This window comes from Solanum tuberosum, unplaced genomic scaffold, assembly GCF_000226075.1.
Source record: "Solanum tuberosum cultivar DM 1-3 516 R44 unplaced genomic scaffold, SolTub_3.0 scf00020, whole genome shotgun sequence".
In the NCBI taxonomy this organism is placed as follows: Eukaryota; Viridiplantae; Streptophyta; class Magnoliopsida; order Solanales; family Solanaceae; genus Solanum; species Solanum tuberosum.
This window is the reverse complement of record NW_006238946.1, coordinates 844899-863200: the sequence shown is the minus strand read 5'-3', so window position 1 is coordinate 863200 and position 18302 is coordinate 844899. Positions and strand designations below refer to the sequence as shown.

Below are 18302 nucleotides of genomic sequence, written 5' to 3'. Positions count from 1 at the left end.
TAAAAAAGTATACATCAATTAATGCATGAAACATGAAGTGGTAGTCTATGTCTCTGTGTGTGTCCTCTTTCAAGTATATTACCTTCCTTTATGTTTCAAATATTACATATATAGTTCTTTCATGTTACCCTATTTTTCCGTAAGAAATGACTAGAAAAATACCCCCAATCATATATATCGTTTTAGTTTTGACATAGAAGAAACTTAATTCTATAAATCTCAATGTATTGGGCTAATAATTAAGAGCCCAATAGGAGTCCATAGCTAGCTTCCCAAGTTATAACTTATAAGGAAGGGCAAAAGGACAGGAATCACATACTTTTAAGGCAAAATTATTATTTGTCCCTTATAAGTTTATAATTACAAAAATCCCTCAAACGGATACAATAATATAAGCGCTGATATATTAATCTGATGCGCGAGATACATTAATCATTAAGTAAGATACATTATATTTTATACATGATAGACTAATCTGATGTACATTTTATACATGATACACTAATCTGATGTGCGAGATACATTAATCGGATGCACGCGATACATTAATCCGATGCACGCGATACACTAATCTGATGCGTGAGATACACTAATCTGATGAGCGAAAATGAGGGATTTTAAAGAATTGTAAAATTAATAGGGGATAATGGTAATAAGAGAACTTAAAGATGGGATTTCTGTCATTTTTCCTATAAGGAATGCATAGTCGAGGTTTAAGAAAAGGGCCCAAGCCAGCAATTAACTAGACCTTCCCATGAAACTGAATATAAAAAGTATTGGATAATGCTTCCTTTTAACATCAAGTAAATATAATTTAATACTCCCTCCGCTCTGATTTTCTTGTTAAATTTTGATTTGATACATCTGTTAAGAAAATAATGACTGATATAGTGAATTTATCTTTACTCATATTTTTGATAAGGTCTCAAACATATTTACTCACTACATTAACTCAATGTTAATAAATTGATGGTATAATAGGAAAAAAATGTTCTTTCTTAATTTGTTAAAAAATGACGAGTAAAAGTAGAAAATATTTGTCAAGTAAATCGAAACATAGGGAGTAACATAGTTTCATAGAAGAGAGTGCTTAATTGTTGAATCATAAGGTATCCAACTCTTTTTTCAACCTTTGAACCAGACTTGAGCTTTACCTTTAGAGCTTCGCGAGCTCTAAACGTTCGCTCTTTCATCTTTAACTAGTCTATTTTGCACTCCTCTAGAAGCATTCGTCCTTGGATTCTATCGTATAGTTGAAGAAACAAGATTGATCAAGGCTAATAATACATTACAATATAACGAGAGGGTGTTTGGTCTAGTGGTATGATTCTCGCTTCGGGTGCGAGAGGTCGTGAGTTCGATTCTCGCAACACCCCATTATTTTATTTTCCTTTTTTCCAACAAAACAAATTTTCAGGCCAAAAAAATAAAAATAAAGTGCACCAGCCGGGAATCGAACCCGGGTCTGTACCGTGGCAGGGTACTATTCTACCACTAGACCACTGGTGCCTTGTGTATTTCTTTTTTCTTTTATTAAAAATAATATTTTCATCGTTATTTTCTATATACATTATACTATACTGTTTTAATGAATAAAATAAGATTATTAGATAATAAACAAAGTAAAAAGGAAAAAAATAAAGTAACAACCATCCCATCAAATTAGTGGATACAATACAAAAAAAGATTAAAATAGCAATTAAAACAAGAGCATGGTATTCAAATCAACAATACAATACAGTGAACAATCTTCTAACACAATTTGTAAAATCATCATTAGTTTAAACCATTGAGGATATTGATGTAGAATTCTGCAAGGTTGCTTTTGAAAAATCAACTTTGTTCAGTATTTACTAATAACATTTGAGTGATTACAACTGAAATACAATACATTATGACGAACAATCATGTCGAAAATGAAAAATAAATAAAGAAAAGGGAAATATTGTGTTTGAAGGTTTCCACTATGTGTGCTTACAAGGAGGAAGTGGAGCTCCACACAAGCCATAATTTCCCAAAAATGCAGACTTTGGGATATTAGCTTTATGAGGAGGGATACTACCGCTTAGTCGATTTCCCGATACATCAAATTCTCGAAGGTCTTTCAAATTCAGAACTTGTGCTGGTATTGCACCTTCCAAATTGTTATTTGAAAGTAAAATTGTTTTCAGTTCCTTGGCATTCCCAAGTTCTGTTGGAATTTCACCTGTTAGCCCATTCTCAGCTAGTTTAATTTCCTGCAAAGTTGTCAAATTTCCCAGTGATTTTGGTATGTGTCCTGTCAATGGATTGTGGGACAAACTTAGTGACAAAATAGAATCCATGACAGGTTCATTTCCGCTGTTTTCGTCTAATGGTCCAGTGAACATGTTGTATGCAAGATCAATAGAATTGTAGTGACCAAGGGGGTCTTGAAAATTCTTGGAGAAAATTGCTATCAAGTTGCCTGAAAATCTGTTTGAGTGAAGATCAAGATCCATCAAAAGTGTCAGGTTCTTGAACTCATCAGGGATTGATGAATAGAAGGCGTTGTTTGATAAATTCAAGAGTGAAAGGTTGGTCATGTTACCAATCCATGTAGGTAATTTTCCTGTCAAACCATTGTTTGATAAATCAAGTGTTGATAATGACGATGAAGCCAACCAACTTGGGAGGTTCCCTCTGATCCCAGTCTTCGCCAAAAGGAGACGAAACAGTCTTAGTTTCTTGAACCAGTTTGGTATTCTTGAAAGCCCCAAAGGATTAAATGACAGATCCAATGTCTGTAAACTCACTAACTTCACAAGCTGATGAGGGATTTCACCACTGAGCTTATTTTTCGACAAATCTAGTATCTGTAGATTCTTTAGATTACCAAAACTTGATGGGATTTTCCCTGTAAATAGATTATTGGAAAAGTACATATCAGTGAGAGTTACAAGATGTCCAAGTGTTGCAGGCAGTTTTCCACTTAACTTGTTGTTCTCAAATATCAGCCTTTCGATCTTTGGAAGATTGCCAATAGAAGGTGGAATACTGCCACTCAGCTGGTTTTCGGATAAACGGCAGAACACCAATGATCTAAGACCAGATATTGATGAAGGAATTTTTCCTCTCAATTGGTTTTGGTTCAGATACATTAGAGATACTTGGGAAAGGTTTCCAATAGAGTTTGGAATCTTTCCAGATAACTGATTCTCAGACAAATCAACATATGCAAGATTTTTTAATCTTCCTATACTCTCTGGAATGCTTCCAAAGAACTTATTTCGACTCATATCAAGCTTGGTCAATGATACTAAATTCCCAATTGAAGATGGTATTGGACCTGAAAGTTGATTTGCTGATAAACCAAGTTCTGAGAGTGAAAGGAAGCGTTCGAAAATACTCGAAGGGATAGTACCAGATAGAGTATTATCACTGAGATAAAGCTTCTTAAGTTGGTATAGATATTTAAATGTGACAGGTATAGATGCTGAGAGTTTATTAGTATCAAGAAAGAGGTAACTCAAGCGCGATAACTTGCCAAATTCAGGTGGAATTGGCCCTGTTAAGTCCTTAAGATTACTAAGATCAAGCAATTCAAGAAAAGAAAGATTGGCAAGAGAAGGAGAAAGAGTTCCAGAAATTGAGGTATCGATAATGAAATCGTCCCCTGAAGAAAGGCCAGGGCGAGAGACGTTAACAACCCTTCCATTGGAATTACAAGCAATACCTTCCCAAGATTTGCAACAATCAGTTGAAAGTGTCCATGTTTGCAATAAGTTTGAAGGATCAGAAGTGACTTTTTGTTTAAAGTCTAACAAAGATGTTTTATCAACCAAATGACAACATTCTAATGGCCTTGGAACAAAAACAGAAAAAATTATGTAAAATAAGATGAACAAGAAAGATTTTTTCCTACCCAAAATTCCCATATTTGTTGTTGGAAATGAAAATAAATGTATATGATAATTAGCAATTTGGAGGTGTATTAAATACAGAGTAGCTTTAAACAGTTGCCTCATGCTGTTTGAGTAAATTACACACCTAAAAATATATTAGATAGGTCATGCACTAAATAAGAATATTTTGCTTCTAGTTTAATTGATTTCTTCCCTCCTTAGTTGGCAATTTGGCATGGAATGAATTTAAAATGGATCATATAGCCGATCTAGATTTATTTTAGTTGTTAACTTGTTATTGTATTTACACTATTGAATTAATTTCACGTATAGTTACTGAACTACTATGACAATAAAGTTACAAAATTATTATCGTCACACTAAAATACGTGAGTGTGACCAAACATTATATTAAAGTAACTGAGCTATATATAATTACAGCAGAGAATTTACTTTGAGATCTTCTTTCCTGCCTCATCCACCTTTTCTTTTCTATTCTTTTGCTGCATTTTGTCTAGTGGAATCTAAGTACGAGCAGTATACTCCAATTAGATGACTTTGTTAACTAGCCAATGGAAAAAGAATCAAGTTAAGACAAATTAAATATTTCTCTATACTAAAGTCCAAATTACAAACATGAACTTATTGCAAATCTTGAAAACCACAAACGTTAGTAACATACTTAACATAATATAATAAGTACTAAACTTTTATTGTGTGCAACGATGGATAAGATCTTATACTGTCGATGTATAACTCATCTATACATGTAATGTATGGTACCATTATTGGATATTATAATGCAAGTGGGAGATGACTCATTTTGCCCAAATTGGTTTATCAAGATGCTTGTAAGATGGGGTGGGGTATGGAAAATGGTGCAAATCATGACCTTTCAATTTAGTGGCGTACTGTTTAAATGGGGTTGGCCTATTATCATAGTTTATGCTTGTATTTGGTTTTTGGGTACGATGATTGAGGACGCAAAGGTTCTAAAATGGGCATTTGGACAAAATTGTGAAATTTGAAAAAAAAAAAAATAGAAGTTAAAAATAGTATACGAAAATTGGCAAGTTGTGTTTAAACATAAATACAAATTGAAATTGATTTTAAATTTTGTGAGTGATTTGAAGTGAAAGTTGTGAAAACAACGTTTTGGAGTTTTTCGAATTCTGATTTTTTTTAGAAAATTATAACATGTTCAAACAATTTTCTAGAATAATACTCACGGGAAAAGTGAAAAAATAATATATATGGTCAAATGGGCACAAGACTTTAGCTTGTGTCCTCATGTATTGATATTTACTTTGCATTATTTTAATTTTTTTTAGTAAAAGAAATGTTAGATGTACTGCACTCATCCACTACATAATTGATTGAATGTTATATAGCATATGATTTGCCAAGCATATGGTAAAAGAAAATTATGATTTTAATTAAGGCAACAGATAACATGGACCACCAGTTGCGGAAAAAAAGGGCATCCATATTGATCATAATTGACTATAGTGGAGTGGTTGCCTTAGCTTGAAATTAGCAAAATTGACTGAAAAAGGTGACTGGAAAATCACTCATTCATTCAAGTAAGTGCAGTTGCAAGGGATCTGGTAATAAATGTTGACGGTGCAATAATTTGTATTGTTTTGTCTTGTGTAGTAAAATACTTGAATTTCAACATTTGGAGGCTTGACTATGTAGTAGCAAGTTTTATTTGAAGAGTGGGAAATTCAAATTACTCCCATTACAAGAAAGCTAGCTAGTATTATTAGGTTAGGTTCTAGGTTTTCATATAAAAAAATACCCCATTTTATCCTGAAAATAGATTTAATTAATATCTCTCCTTCTAGAAGAGGTCTGGAGTTTGAGTTATGAAAAAATATTTAGTAGAAAGCGCTTTCCTCCGAATGAGGTCTATGTAACACGAATTTTAAATAGTCGAACTTTAATATGAATATCGGGTGAAAAACAGAGAAAAGAAGAAGGTTGTACTCATTACTCCATCCATTCAAAAATTCATCTTTTTGGACTAGTTTTTTTTTTTTTTAAATAGAAGAGTTGATCAAATATGGTGTACTATTTGTTCCAAAAACATGTGATGTGGGAGCATTATGTTGACTTTGTGATTTTTGGGGTATAAAATAGGAGGGGAATGGCATTGAATAAAGTATAGATTAACCTCATAAAGTGAAGATAAAATGATGTGCATCTCATAAAGTGAACAGTACATATTTTTTGGAATGATTAAAAAAGATTACTTTTTGAGAAAGAGATATAGAGAATGTTTTTGCTAATCAATTGCAAGCCCATATACCCATCATAGACGTTGTTTTTTAGAAGATGTGAGACCTAAAATTTTGTACTAGATTTATGATAAATGTTGGACATTTGCAATCTATGAATGAACTTTATAATATCTTACTACTAGTTGATAATTGGGCGTGCACAAGCTAGCTAACTATGTAGACATACAAACAATCATTTGGATTTGTTTAGTTTTGATGGTATGGAGATGGATTTGATCCCATAATAACAAAAAGACAGCCCACGGCAACGGGGGAACTTGAGATTATTAGAAAATACACAATCTTAGATCATATAAAAGGTCATATCATGTGCCTATAGGCTATATTGGTTTTCACTTTAATATGCACTTTTTCTACTACATGTTACATGTCTCTCTACTTGTAAATACAAATTTTCTTAAATGTCTTTCATCTTATTGTGTATGATAAGAATAAACAATATTGTAATGGCATTTACAATTAAATTTTCCGTTTCTGCCGCTGCTCGTAGACTTTGTATGTTAATGTGTAAAGGCAAAAAAAGAGCTACATAATTTATATACAGGGCCAACTAACCAACCAAAATTCATTAATAAGGCCCATCACTTCTACCTTGTGGACTTTCGGTTTACATACTTCCACTATTTGTTACATTAAAACTTGGATAAATTTTAGAAATCACATAATTTTAATATGAAATTACAATTTTATCCCTCTTTAGTTTGTAATTACATTAATCCCTTAAAAAGTAACACAAATCAGATACATAATATGTTAGCTCGGATACATTATAACATAAACCGGATACATAATATGTAGCTCAGATACATTAAATATTGGCTCGAATACATTAAAAAAATAAGGGATTTTAGAGATTTTTAGAAATAGAAGAGGATATTGAAAATAAAGGAAACATAAGACGTGTATTTCAGTAATTTTTCCTTAAAACTTCTCAAGGTCCACCTCATCGTGAAATCCAAGTTGAAAGATATAAATTGAACACGTATGTCCGTCTCCTACCCCATTGATCAAGTAGTGCTAATTCGAAATAAAATATACATTTAACTTATTATTCTCCTAAAATAACATACAAAATTTAATGTGAACGGATAAAAGTGAAGGTAAGTAATCCTTTATATATCACTATTCACTAGATTATGTGATGCTAAGCTAAAGTGGATTTTTGTAGATGTCAGCAGCGGAACAGGTAATGCAGCTTCTGCTCCTTGCTGATGCAATCAGTGTACCACTTCCCTAAGTTCTACTCTACCCTTTCTTTCTGCTTCCGGTTTTACCATTAAAAGAATAAAAAACTTAGGTTAAAAGGAAAGTTACAGCGCGTTCCATGTATGATGCAGCTATAGCCAAAAAAATATCATTTTGTCTTCACACGTATGATTTTAGTAGTGTGATGCTTTTTTTTAAAAATAAATGGAAGGTAGTAGTAGTAGGGTACAAATCTATGGACCAAAAAAAATAAAACAAGCAAATCTCATTTAGTTTCAATATTCATATTAAATTTTGACTAATTTAAATGTGTTGGGTAAGGCTCCATTTGAGGATAACGCTCTCACCAAAAAAGTTTCTATACCCAATGTTTGAACTCCAGACTTTGGTTAAGAGAGAAGCAGGTAAAAGTATAAGATTTGAGTTTATGGTGAACATATAATTTATGTCCAATAATCTGAAATATAATATTTTCTTTATTTTAATTTATTTATCTTTTTTTTTTTTTACAAAGTCCAGGTATAGCTTGGAGATACGAGTAATTAGTGGGGGAAAAGGAGAATTATCATTTATGAGTCAGGACAAACATGTGATGGCATTTCGTCATCTTTGGACGAGGAAATCTAATCGTCGTCCGTTACGTATCCATTTTCATACATCCATACAATCCGAAACCATCAAGCATCACATCTCTAATTAAACAATAGAAATTCATAAACAATTGCCGTAGCTTTCATTAAATAATAGAAATTGAAATGCTTAAGTCATCTACGCTCCTTAAAATTGTCCGCATAATTCACTTAAACTAGAACTAGTACCTATTGAACACCTCTATCCTTTCGAATTTGAATCATTTAGACATTTTATACAGATATGGCACAAAAAGTAAAGTTCACGTCTTGGTGAGCGCGTGAAATCAATATTTTAACATTTTTCCTTTTCAATTTTTTCTTTATATTTCTCTCTTTTTTTTTAAAATAAAAATCTTTTTCTTCTTCCTCTCTTTCAAAACCACACACCTACTGCAACCACTTCTTCAACACAATTCATCACCATTTTTCCCCACAAATTTTCTTCTTTTTTTTTATAAAAAAAATCATCTTATCATTGTCTATTTCCACCTTTATTTTCTTCAGAAAAAAGATGGAGATCACCAGTTCTTTGTTGGATAAAATGGAGGTTATTATGTACATCTTCTTTACTGGAAAAAATGGAAACCATCTATATCTTCTTTGCCGAAAAAAATGAAAACCATCTATATCTTCTTTGCCGGAAAAAATGGAGATCATTATTCAAATATTTACTCTCTCCCTCTTCACCTCTCCCCACACACACCCCTTCTTCCTCACAAATTGAACAAAAAAAAATTGAAATCAATATAACAAAAACGGATCTTTTAAGAAAACACCATCAATTTAAATGAAAATAAGGAAGAAGGCATAAAGAGAAATAAAAATGATAAATTCATTCATAATATATGTTAAAACCTCTAATTTTTCTAAATGGAGGTTAACAATGGTGGACAAGGCAAATGTTAGGGAAAAAGAAGAAATAGAGAGGTTTGAGGTTGGTGGGGTTAGGGGGCGTATACTTTTTTTAGTTTAAAGTATTTTCTTTTAGGATTTTGTTATATTTAAAATTTATTTTTATAATTATTTTAGATTTAAATGCTGCATGTCTTCATTTGATTCGTCATTTTGCCACTTCATATGCATGTGTATTACACGCACATTCTCTTTAGACCAAGTGTTAGAAAAATGTTCAATAAGTACTTATATTTTAAGATTAGAGTGTCTAATAGGAAACAAGGTTTATTAGAGTGTCTAAATGAATTATACAGACAATTTTAAGGGGCCACAGATGACTTAAGCAAAAGATACAACTTTACCCCATCCAGATATTGTTTTATAGTCCATCCTATTATTTTTCTCTTTTTGCTTCTTTTAAAGCTAATATAGACAGACATATCAATCAATATATAGTATAGAAATTGCGGTGAACTTAATAGCTTAAATTCAGAATCCGCTAATAAAATTTTCTCAACTGTCCCACAATTACTACTTCAACACATCAAGTCAGAAATCTTATATTTCTGTCTCACTCTTCACAACAATAACAACTCTACCATAGATCATATCTAAAACCCCATACATGGGGTAAGGTTGCAGGAAAAAATATATTTATACAATACTTACTGGTCCCTTCCGATAAAATTGAAACGATACAATAATTACTAGTACAAAATGAAAACGAGGACCTCAAAGTAAAGACATTATCACATTACTCAAGGAATGATGGGACCAAAAGCCTGACACTCCGATAATGATTTCTGTTCCCCACCTTCACATAAAAATAATCTCAACGGGCACCGGTACAAACAGTTGTCTCCTAATCTCACTGTGAATGAACCCGCTTTCAGATCCAACAATGGACTCGGTATGGGTCCGAATAAATAGTTTCCTCCTAACAGTAGCCTCTCAAATTGAGACACCCCTTCACCCGGAAACACCATTTTCAATGCATATTGGGTCGGTATCATACCCGATAACTTGTTGTTCTCTAGTGAAAGTGATGATAATCTGGGCATTAAACCCAGGAACCCGGGTAATAACCCACGGATCTCATTGTTGCTTAAGTCTGCTGCAATAAGCTGACTATTCTGAAACGAGATCCCGGGTTCCTGAACCGACCCGAATTGATTGTATGATAGGGTGAGCTGTTCGAGGGATGGGTGAGTGAAGACACTCGCTGGCACTGACCCACTGAGTTTGTTGTGACTCAGATCGATAACTTGTACGAAATTCAGTCCGATGAGGCTCGCCGGAATGTTACCTTCTATGCTGTTGTTTCTCATCGCAAGCTCGATGAGAGAAGCCGGATAACTCGCCGGGAGTTCGCCGGAGATGGCATTATCACTAGCATCGATGAAATTCAAATTAATTAACTGATCCAACTCGGGAAACTCGCCAGTAATCTGATTGCCTTGAAATTCGAGCCGTTTCAAATTCTTGAGACCGTTGAAACTTTGGGGAATTTCTCCCTCAAGGAAATTATTGTCAAGGTAAAGCTCTTCAAGGTTTGAAAGTGAACCCAGTGAACTCGGAATTGACCCGGATAGCGAGTTACCTGATAAACCGACTCGTTGAACCCGAGTTAGATTCGAGAGTGACTCAGGTACTAAACCGGAGAAGGCATTATTAGTGATGTCTAAGTTTTGGAGATAAGGCAAATTCCAAGAGACAGAAGTGAGTGAACCGGAGTAATTCCACTGGTCTAGAGCGAGTTCAGTGACTCGGCTAACAGAGGAAACGACAAGGTCGCAACGGAGACCACAAGTGAATTTTTCACCCCCGAGATTATCACAAGGGTCTACAGAGAAATCCCATGAATTCAGGCATGAACCAGGTGACACTGAATTGGGGTCGACGCTATTTTTCAGCTGCTTCAAGACTTCAATGTCTTGCCAGTGAGTAGTTGAATGCGCATGCAAGAACAGAGCATAGAGAACTATACAGAACAGAACAGTAGAAATTGAAAAACAACCCATTTTCTGGATTTTTTCTGTGTGGTTTTTTTTTATCGTAATGAGAATTGATGAAGAAGAAGAGCCTTCAAGATTAGTTTTTAAATGGATTCATGAGGATATATTGTGTGTCCAAAGAAGGGAACAAACAAAGAAAGGTGAAATAGAGGGTGCGGAATTAACTATGAAGAAAAAAAAGTAAAATTTAAAAATATATTTTAAAAGGTAGATATAATTTGGAACAATTTTTAAATAGAAAACAAGACACAATTAGAGACAAAAAAGTACGCAAAATTTGGCTATATTATCTTTTGGTAAGTGGGCTCACGGGTAAAATGTCAGTGGAGTTTTACTACTCATCTAAATTTGCTTATTGAAGGGGAAAAATGATACAGCTTTCTGTGACACTGCCAATAAATGTTTTATAGGGTCCCCAAATTATGGTTCATTTCAGGCTCCCATTTTCTTCATTTACAATATATTTTTTTACTAAAAATTCCAATATTCTTCCAGCTAATTGATGCTTTACTCTTTCAATATATTTTGATGTCATAACTAACAAAATAGGTATCAGAATTAGTATTTAAAAGGGGCAAGTAGAGGACATGATGAATAACTTAGTTCAACAGCAATTGTTTTTGCACTGATTGAGAGGCAACCACTTTTAATTGAGTAGTAAGCACTTTGCTTCGACCACTTAAAGAGGGCCACTTTCTGATACCCTCGAAAAAGTTAGGTACCAATAATTTGTCTTTGCGTTTCACTAAAGGTGGCATTTCGATTGGTTGACTGCTAGTTGTTTAAGGCTGTTATTCTAGTGAACAAAGTTTGAATTTTTTGCTCTTGGTTGGATAAATTTTGCTTCTTTTAAAACCAAAATTACTTGTAAAGCTAGACCAATCTAATGCTCGAGACCATCCAAAATGTTAAAAGTCTTCTTTTTCTTGTATTACTTGTATCAAGGACTACGTGATTCAAATGTATCGTTATCATGTACAATCTAACTTGGAGAAAATCTCACCCAAGAGATCTCATTCAGCAAAGAAATAGAAAATCTAGCTAACCTATGAGCTATTTTATTGGAATATATAAAATAGATATAATCAAACATGCTCAAGAGCATCCAAATATCTTCATACATCACTCCTATCTCCCATGATGCAGCCACTCGTTTCTGCGTCATACGATAACATTCTTAACATTAGAGAAAATCTTGTGTCAAATAAATTTTTTACATTCTACCCTCCATTACTAATAGCACATTCAAGAACCTTCCTAACAACAATGTTAAAACTTAAAAGTACAATCTATAATGTGTCCAAAGGTGGTTTAGAGAGGTAGAATAGTGACCCGCAGTTTAACCTACTTGCAGCCAGCTTATTTTGGCCAGATACACTTATATTTCCTAGAGTTTGACCTAACGCCTTAATTTCTTAAATAAATAATTTGTCAGAACAAAAAGAAGTGCCGAGGTTTTTTTTAAGGGTGGCCAACACCTCGGCTATGTTTAATCTTTGACTGAAACAACTTTTAAGTGGTAGGCTGAGTTTTGACTTAAATTACTGTAAGCCGTTTCAATTTCACCCAACCCAGTCATTTGATACCGCTGGTACTTCTAAATATGCCACATTATACATTCAAATTGTTAAACTCGTAAAAAAGCTTATAATTAGCACCAATGTTCTTTGAACACTTCTCTGTTTTGTCTTTAAGAATATATCAAGGATCACTTACAACTGGAAAATGTGTAACGAATATTTGGTTGGTTGCTATGGAAGAATATCGATGTGCTGTTCAAAAATTCTAACCCATCCCCTATTAGCCCCATTGGTCTGGCATGTCATCTTAAGGGTGACCGTTAGGGTCCGAACATCTTAACAACTTATTTGGAAGGCTGTTATCCCTTGTTAAATTAAATAAAATGTTTGTTTTGATTGTTACTTTAATTTTTTGTATTATTAGGTAATAACAAAAACTAAGTATCATTTAGTGTAACTACTAATTTAGTATAATCGTGTTGTTGCCTTATTTATTTTTTCTCATTTTTTTTTACTTATTATTTAATAATGTTATTTTATCCTTTACTACTTTTTTTATAGTAGCTCTACTCATACCTAACTTTCTTGTAGGATTATCATTCAAATTATTGATGTATTACATTATGTAACCATGAAAAATGATACGATCTTGCCAACGTCATATTCATTAAAATAATACCGTACAACACAATACAACAAAATACAATATGATACATTATATGTAGTATGTAACAACCATTCAAACAGAGTGAGTGCATTATTAAAGATACCATTATAAAGAAGTGAAACAATAAAATAAGGTTACTCCCTACCAAATCACACAGAGAGACGTTAGGGTCCCAAACCTGTTGAATGCATTGTGTTTTCATTTTATAAAAAAAAAAAAGTGGGAACAATAAAATAAAGGCTGCCCTCTACCTAATCGCAGTCGCTAGCTCATTTCTTCGCTATTGTATGAATGTACTACTGTCTTATATTTAAGACCATTTTATTCAAACATAGGAGAAATTGATCGGCTATGATATCCGTTGTTAGAAGTCAATATGAGCTGCCAAGTAGGTAATCGATTCACTCGCATTGCCAAATTTCAAGGAGTTCTTTTGTTTAATACAAGGTTATCCCAACTGACCTTTACAAGATAGTGAAGAAGAAAGGCGTGCAACGTTCCAGTAGCACTCATGGAAATTGTATAAAAAGAGAAACAAGAAAGGTTTGTAGGACAGGGAACAATTAATAGATTTGGCGAATAATCTCTAATATGTTACGTATTTATTTAGGATGCATCCACCTTCCAATTTCTACAGACAAAAATCTGAACTTCTAAAACAATCGAAAGAAGCTTGGCAGATTACACTTCAAATGATAGACACAATTGGCAGGCCTCCAGGAATAGGTTTGTTATGATGAAGAATCAACGACAAGATCGAGACGGGGCATCAGAAGTCAGAGCTCAAAAACATTACGGTGATTGATAAGATCTTTACTGGTAGTGGTTAGTTCAAGGGAATGTTTAAAAAAACTGACAGATATAGATAAGTTATTTTTGATAACTGGGTACCGGCACCGTGCACCTCAACTAATACATGGGATATTTGCTATCTTTCTTCCCATTTGTCAAAGTCTTGGCCAATGGAATTATTATATTTATGCTCGTGAAGGTTATCCTACCGTAATATTTGGTCTCGGTGAGAATTGAGCCGAGACTTCATGGCTCCCAACCCTCTTCAATTAATATGAACAAGTATTTCATTTAATTCCCAGAGAAAACAAAAATCCAGAGACTTTCTACGGACTTAAAGAAGGATAAGGCAAATAATTAGAGTTGATTAAAACAAATAATAACTCATCAATTTGCAATCATCCTTCTCCTTTCAGAAAGAAAAAAGAAAAGGAGGCAAATTGTATATATAATTAAACCTCTGAAATACGAGAGTAAAAGACTTGAGATATTATTTTTATTTTTTTATCAAACTCTATACACAGCATTCACATTTGAGTAGTTTAATCTGGAAGAAAATATTTGTAAATGAAATGGGCATCTTTCTTTAGACAGCTATAGATCAAATTCTTCTGTAAAACTTTGATTCTCCCATTTGGACATTTAATCTTTCTTTAGGCAGCTATGTGATCATAATTCCTCTCCTCCTTTCTCCTAAATTTAATTCCAGAAGAGAAAAACTGAGTCCCAGTGAAACTACCCGCATAGAGATGAAGAAAAGAAACAAGGTAATAAGGGGATCTGGGCAGGTTAGGTGACATTTTCACAGGAACATAAAGAGATATTTACAACCTACACATCCATTAATGAACAGAGGAAACTGATCCTCAACAAAAGATATTGATTCAACATAAGGTTAATTTACAGAACAGAACAGAACAAGAACAACAAAGATACCTTAAAGGTGTTCATCATGGTTTCCTTTCAGGTGACCGTTCAAATTTGCTAACTGTTCCTTTATTCTGGGTAATGCTTTCTATGTACTGCTTGGCATACTTAGGGTTCATCTCAAACAAAAAACTCATTTCCCGTATCTGTAAAAGTTCAGTATGTTCCATAAGTTAATAAAACTGTAAGACCACTCCTGCCAATAAAAATGCCACAATATAAAATAGTTGAAGATATGACAGGCCGTCTTAGAAATTAGCTTAGATGGAATTTCACTTCATTGTTGTGACTAAACAATGCACTCACCAATTATACTATTGACTCCCCATAAGGGGGGGAAGGTGATCCCACGAAGCAATCAGGGGATGAGAAAAGAGTCATAGCACTTGAGAAGAAATTGAAATAAAAGGAAAAATCATGGAATGACAGGAAATCTACAAAAGCACATTTTTGTTTATTGTTTGGAGAACATTTGCAACCAAGTAAGGTAACCTTTTTAGCAGACTCCAATTAGTTAATGATCAAGGTGGCGGTGGCGGTGGTGGTGTTATTTTGTTGTTAGATGGCCCTTCTTGGTCACATGCACAGATAAAGGAAGAGCAAATTATCTACCAGGATATAAGGTCCATCTAGATAAGCTTCAAATAGACATGTTTCCCCCTAGTAAATCCAAAACGACTTCATATCCCTTCTCTAAGTTTTCTTCATCAATCCTCGTTTCTCTATAGCTCTCATTCTATCCCACTAGTGACACGTTCAATGCCCTAAACCATGAACATCCCTGGGTCATATCTTTCCTGCTTCCTAGAACCCACAACCCAGATCCAGTCTTCCTATATTTGTTGTTTCACTTCCACTCCTTCCCTAATTCATTGTGCACTCGCTCTCATATCTCCTTCCTCCAATCTATCCTTGTGTTTTAAGCTAAGTTGCTCAAACTCTTCACTTTCGGTGTTGCACCCGTGTCGACACGACATGGGTGTGGATGTGGGATCCATACCCGGTTTGGTCAACCAATTTTGGGTACTTAACATGAGAATGTACCAAAGAGTTATTATTCATGTGAGATTAGTATACTTTTAAAACTTCAAAAGCATGTTGGCATGTGCATTCTCATTGAACGACAAAGGGAATTGAATTTAAAGCGAAATGTCATTCGCCTTTTCTATCTTAAAAATATAATTTTACATAGATAAAACAGAATTTAATTATCTGCTTAATATTTAGGAGTTTGAAATCAATTTAAAATTTTCTTATTATCTTCCATTGTCTTAATTAGGTAAGAAGTACTCATATTTAAGACTTCAAATTGATTTACATTTTACCTTATATAAATCATTTCCTTACTTAAAACCGTGTAACATAACTATAATATTTTATTTTATTTTTGAAAATGGTAATTGTTTCTATTTCTGCAGAACAGTACATAGGTTGTACTGAAACCCGTATTTACAAAAGGAAACTCTAAGAATACCGACCTATCCCTATAATGAGTCTAAGACATCAATGATAGAGACGGTATCATTAGAGTAAATATTTTTCATATAAATATTTTTAAATATGAGGAGATAAATTGGGATTATTTGCTTCAATATTATTACCTTTTTTTTAAAACTAGTAATGGTTACTTCAATGTTATAACTAAACTACCACCTCCCACCAGCAACAAGGCTAGGGCAGATGGGAAGAAACCACCTAGTGTTTATTGTCTCTGTTGGGGTTTTAACCTGAGACCCCATAGTTGTTTAAAATGACACTTTTGTGGTTCCATATTGATATGATATGGAACATTGGACATTTAGATATGATATGGAACATTGGACATTTAGATATGATATAGAACATTGGACATTTAGATATGTTGGAAATAAAGGATTTACAAATGTTGAATTCCAAAATGACAAAAAAGATGCATGCCACATCAAAATCCTACTACCTAACAATCAATCCTTTTCTGTCATAAGTATATCAAAGATGTGTTTCATACACTAACTTTCAGCAAATGCTATGTAATTTTTCTTTATAATACCTCAACTCATCTCTAGAAATACCTTGGATGGTTTGAACATCCTTATTTCATTGACATGAAAAGCGATGTGTCATATTTGCTTACATAACATCTCAGACAATTAAATAAATAAGAAACCAGACTCATAGGAAGGAAGTATTATTGACCACAAAGCAGAACTTCCAAGACCTAAATGTAGGTAATCTGCAAGAAAATTTGTCCCTTAAAGGTAAGGAGAGTGACGTACCTCTATCACACAACTACTGCTAAGGGTCAGATACTGCCCAGTATCAACAGATTTGCCATTCACTGCTATTGAGCACCTCCCTAGATTCTTCAGACAGAAGGATCCATCCGATTCCATCTTGATGCTTGCCTAAGTAAGAAAACATGGAGAAATGTCCTAAAAAGGCTTTCCATTTAATACAAAACTATAAGGAAATATCTAACTAAAGAAGGCAATCTGACTATATTTTCCACGAAATTTATAAGCTGACATAGAAGGCAATCTTATCTAAAGAACGTTTGAAATATCTAACTCCATCAAAATGATTTCAACGAAAAAAGCAATATATTGTTTATAACTGACTGTTTCATAATATGTATAAGAGAACAGAGGATTAATTTCATCACCCTGTCTTCTCACCATCCAAGTGCTATTACCTTGTTTTCCGTAAGAGTAACCCTTAAATTTTTTAAGACATCATCAGTCAAACACTGTTGACGTCCTATGCTTAATAACACAGCAAAGATTATTAAGCAAGAAAGCTTAATATCCTTTGTGTGTTTTTGGCGGCATCACTTCTATGCTCGTACATTATTACATAAAGCATGAAAAAGCGCCAACAAAATCTTCCTTCACTGGAGCTTTAACATTAAGGAGTAACGTCAAAAGGCACTTAAAACAAAGATACAACACAATGCCTCGTATTGTTTGACATGTATCCTTTTCATAGAGTACATAAAGTCATAAACATAGGTTCCAAGGAGTAGAGCTGTCAATATGGGCTAGCCCACCCCATCCGGGCTAACCCATACAGGCTTTGACATTTTACGGGCCAGGCCAGGCTAGCCCATTTTTGGTGTGGGCCAGAAAACGGTCGGCCCAACCCACAAGTACGTGGGCTACAGGCTTGCCGGGCCAGCCCACTTTTTTAAAAGTTATATATTTTTTTATAATTATTAAATTAAACTATAAATTATAATTTAAAAATATTATCATAAATATCGACAAAACAATATTACATGGTGTTAATGTTACTACTTGTTAATCAAATCCACAAATAAAATTATCTTTATAATATTAAGTTTTTTTTCAAGTAAAAGTATAAATATCTAAATAGAAATATTAACCTAACTGTTTTGCAATGATCACAATAAAACACAAAAAATATGACAATATTCCAACCATAAAAATGTAAAAAATAAACTCCTTAAAAAATCATGAAACTTATGGCGTATCTAACACTTCATGA

General features: G+C 33.6%; 3 protein-coding genes and 2 non-coding genes across 7 annotated transcripts in view; 1 reads left to right on the top strand and 4 right to left on the bottom strand.

The window, feature by feature from the left end:
* The first annotated feature begins 1304 nt into the window (after window positions 1–1304).
* TRNAP-CGG (transfer RNA proline (anticodon CGG)) lies at window positions 1305–1376 on the top strand. Its single transcript has one exon. It is a non-coding gene; the product is annotated as a tRNA-Pro (tRNA).
* Window positions 1377–1438: 62 nt separating this feature from the next.
* TRNAG-GCC (transfer RNA glycine (anticodon GCC)) lies at window positions 1439–1509 on the bottom strand. Its single transcript has one exon. It is a non-coding gene; the product is annotated as a tRNA-Gly (tRNA).
* Window positions 1510–1791: 282 nt separating this feature from the next.
* Window positions 1792–4010, bottom strand: LOC102603334 (probable leucine-rich repeat receptor-like protein kinase At1g35710). Its single transcript, XM_006340633.2, has one exon. The coding sequence runs from the start codon at window positions 3984–3986 to the stop codon at window positions 1965–1967; it is 2022 nt and encodes a 673-aa protein (XP_006340695.2). The 5' UTR covers window positions 3987–4010; the 3' UTR covers window positions 1792–1964.
* Window positions 4011–9447: 5437 nt separating this feature from the next.
* Window positions 9448–11097, bottom strand: LOC102602994 (probably inactive leucine-rich repeat receptor-like protein kinase IMK2). The gene has a single exon (XM_006340632.2). The coding sequence runs from the start codon at window positions 10917–10919 to the stop codon at window positions 9657–9659; it is 1263 nt and encodes a 420-aa protein (XP_006340694.1). The 5' UTR covers window positions 10920–11097; the 3' UTR covers window positions 9448–9656.
* A 719-nt stretch (window positions 11098–11816) lies between these two features.
* LOC102601992 (uncharacterized) overlaps window positions 11817–18302 on the bottom strand; it is a 14077-nt gene continuing 7591 nt past the window's right edge. Inside the window, exons 8-10 of one of the 3 annotated variants that reach the window (XM_006340629.2) lie at window positions 17075–17203; window positions 14829–14965; window positions 11817–12069 (exon numbers count right to left, since the gene is read on the bottom strand). In XM_006340629.2, the coding sequence (XP_006340691.1) occupies window positions 14843–14965; window positions 17075–17203 (252 nt within the window). In that variant the 3' untranslated portion in view covers window positions 11817–12069; window positions 14829–14842. Of the gene's footprint in view, window positions 12070–14361; window positions 14586–14713; window positions 14966–17074; window positions 17204–18302 lie in introns of those variants that run through there. The other 2 variants (XM_006340628.2, XM_006340630.2) reach the window with 2 other exon arrangements.

Coding starts and splice junctions, on each gene's coding strand:
- LOC102603334 (XM_006340633.2), bottom strand. CDS start 3,986: ATGAGGCAACTGTTTAAAGCTACTCTGTATTTAATACACCTCCAAATT.
- LOC102602994 (XM_006340632.2), bottom strand. CDS start 10,919: ATGGGTTGTTTTTCAATTTCTACTGTTCTGTTCTGTATAGTTCTCTAT.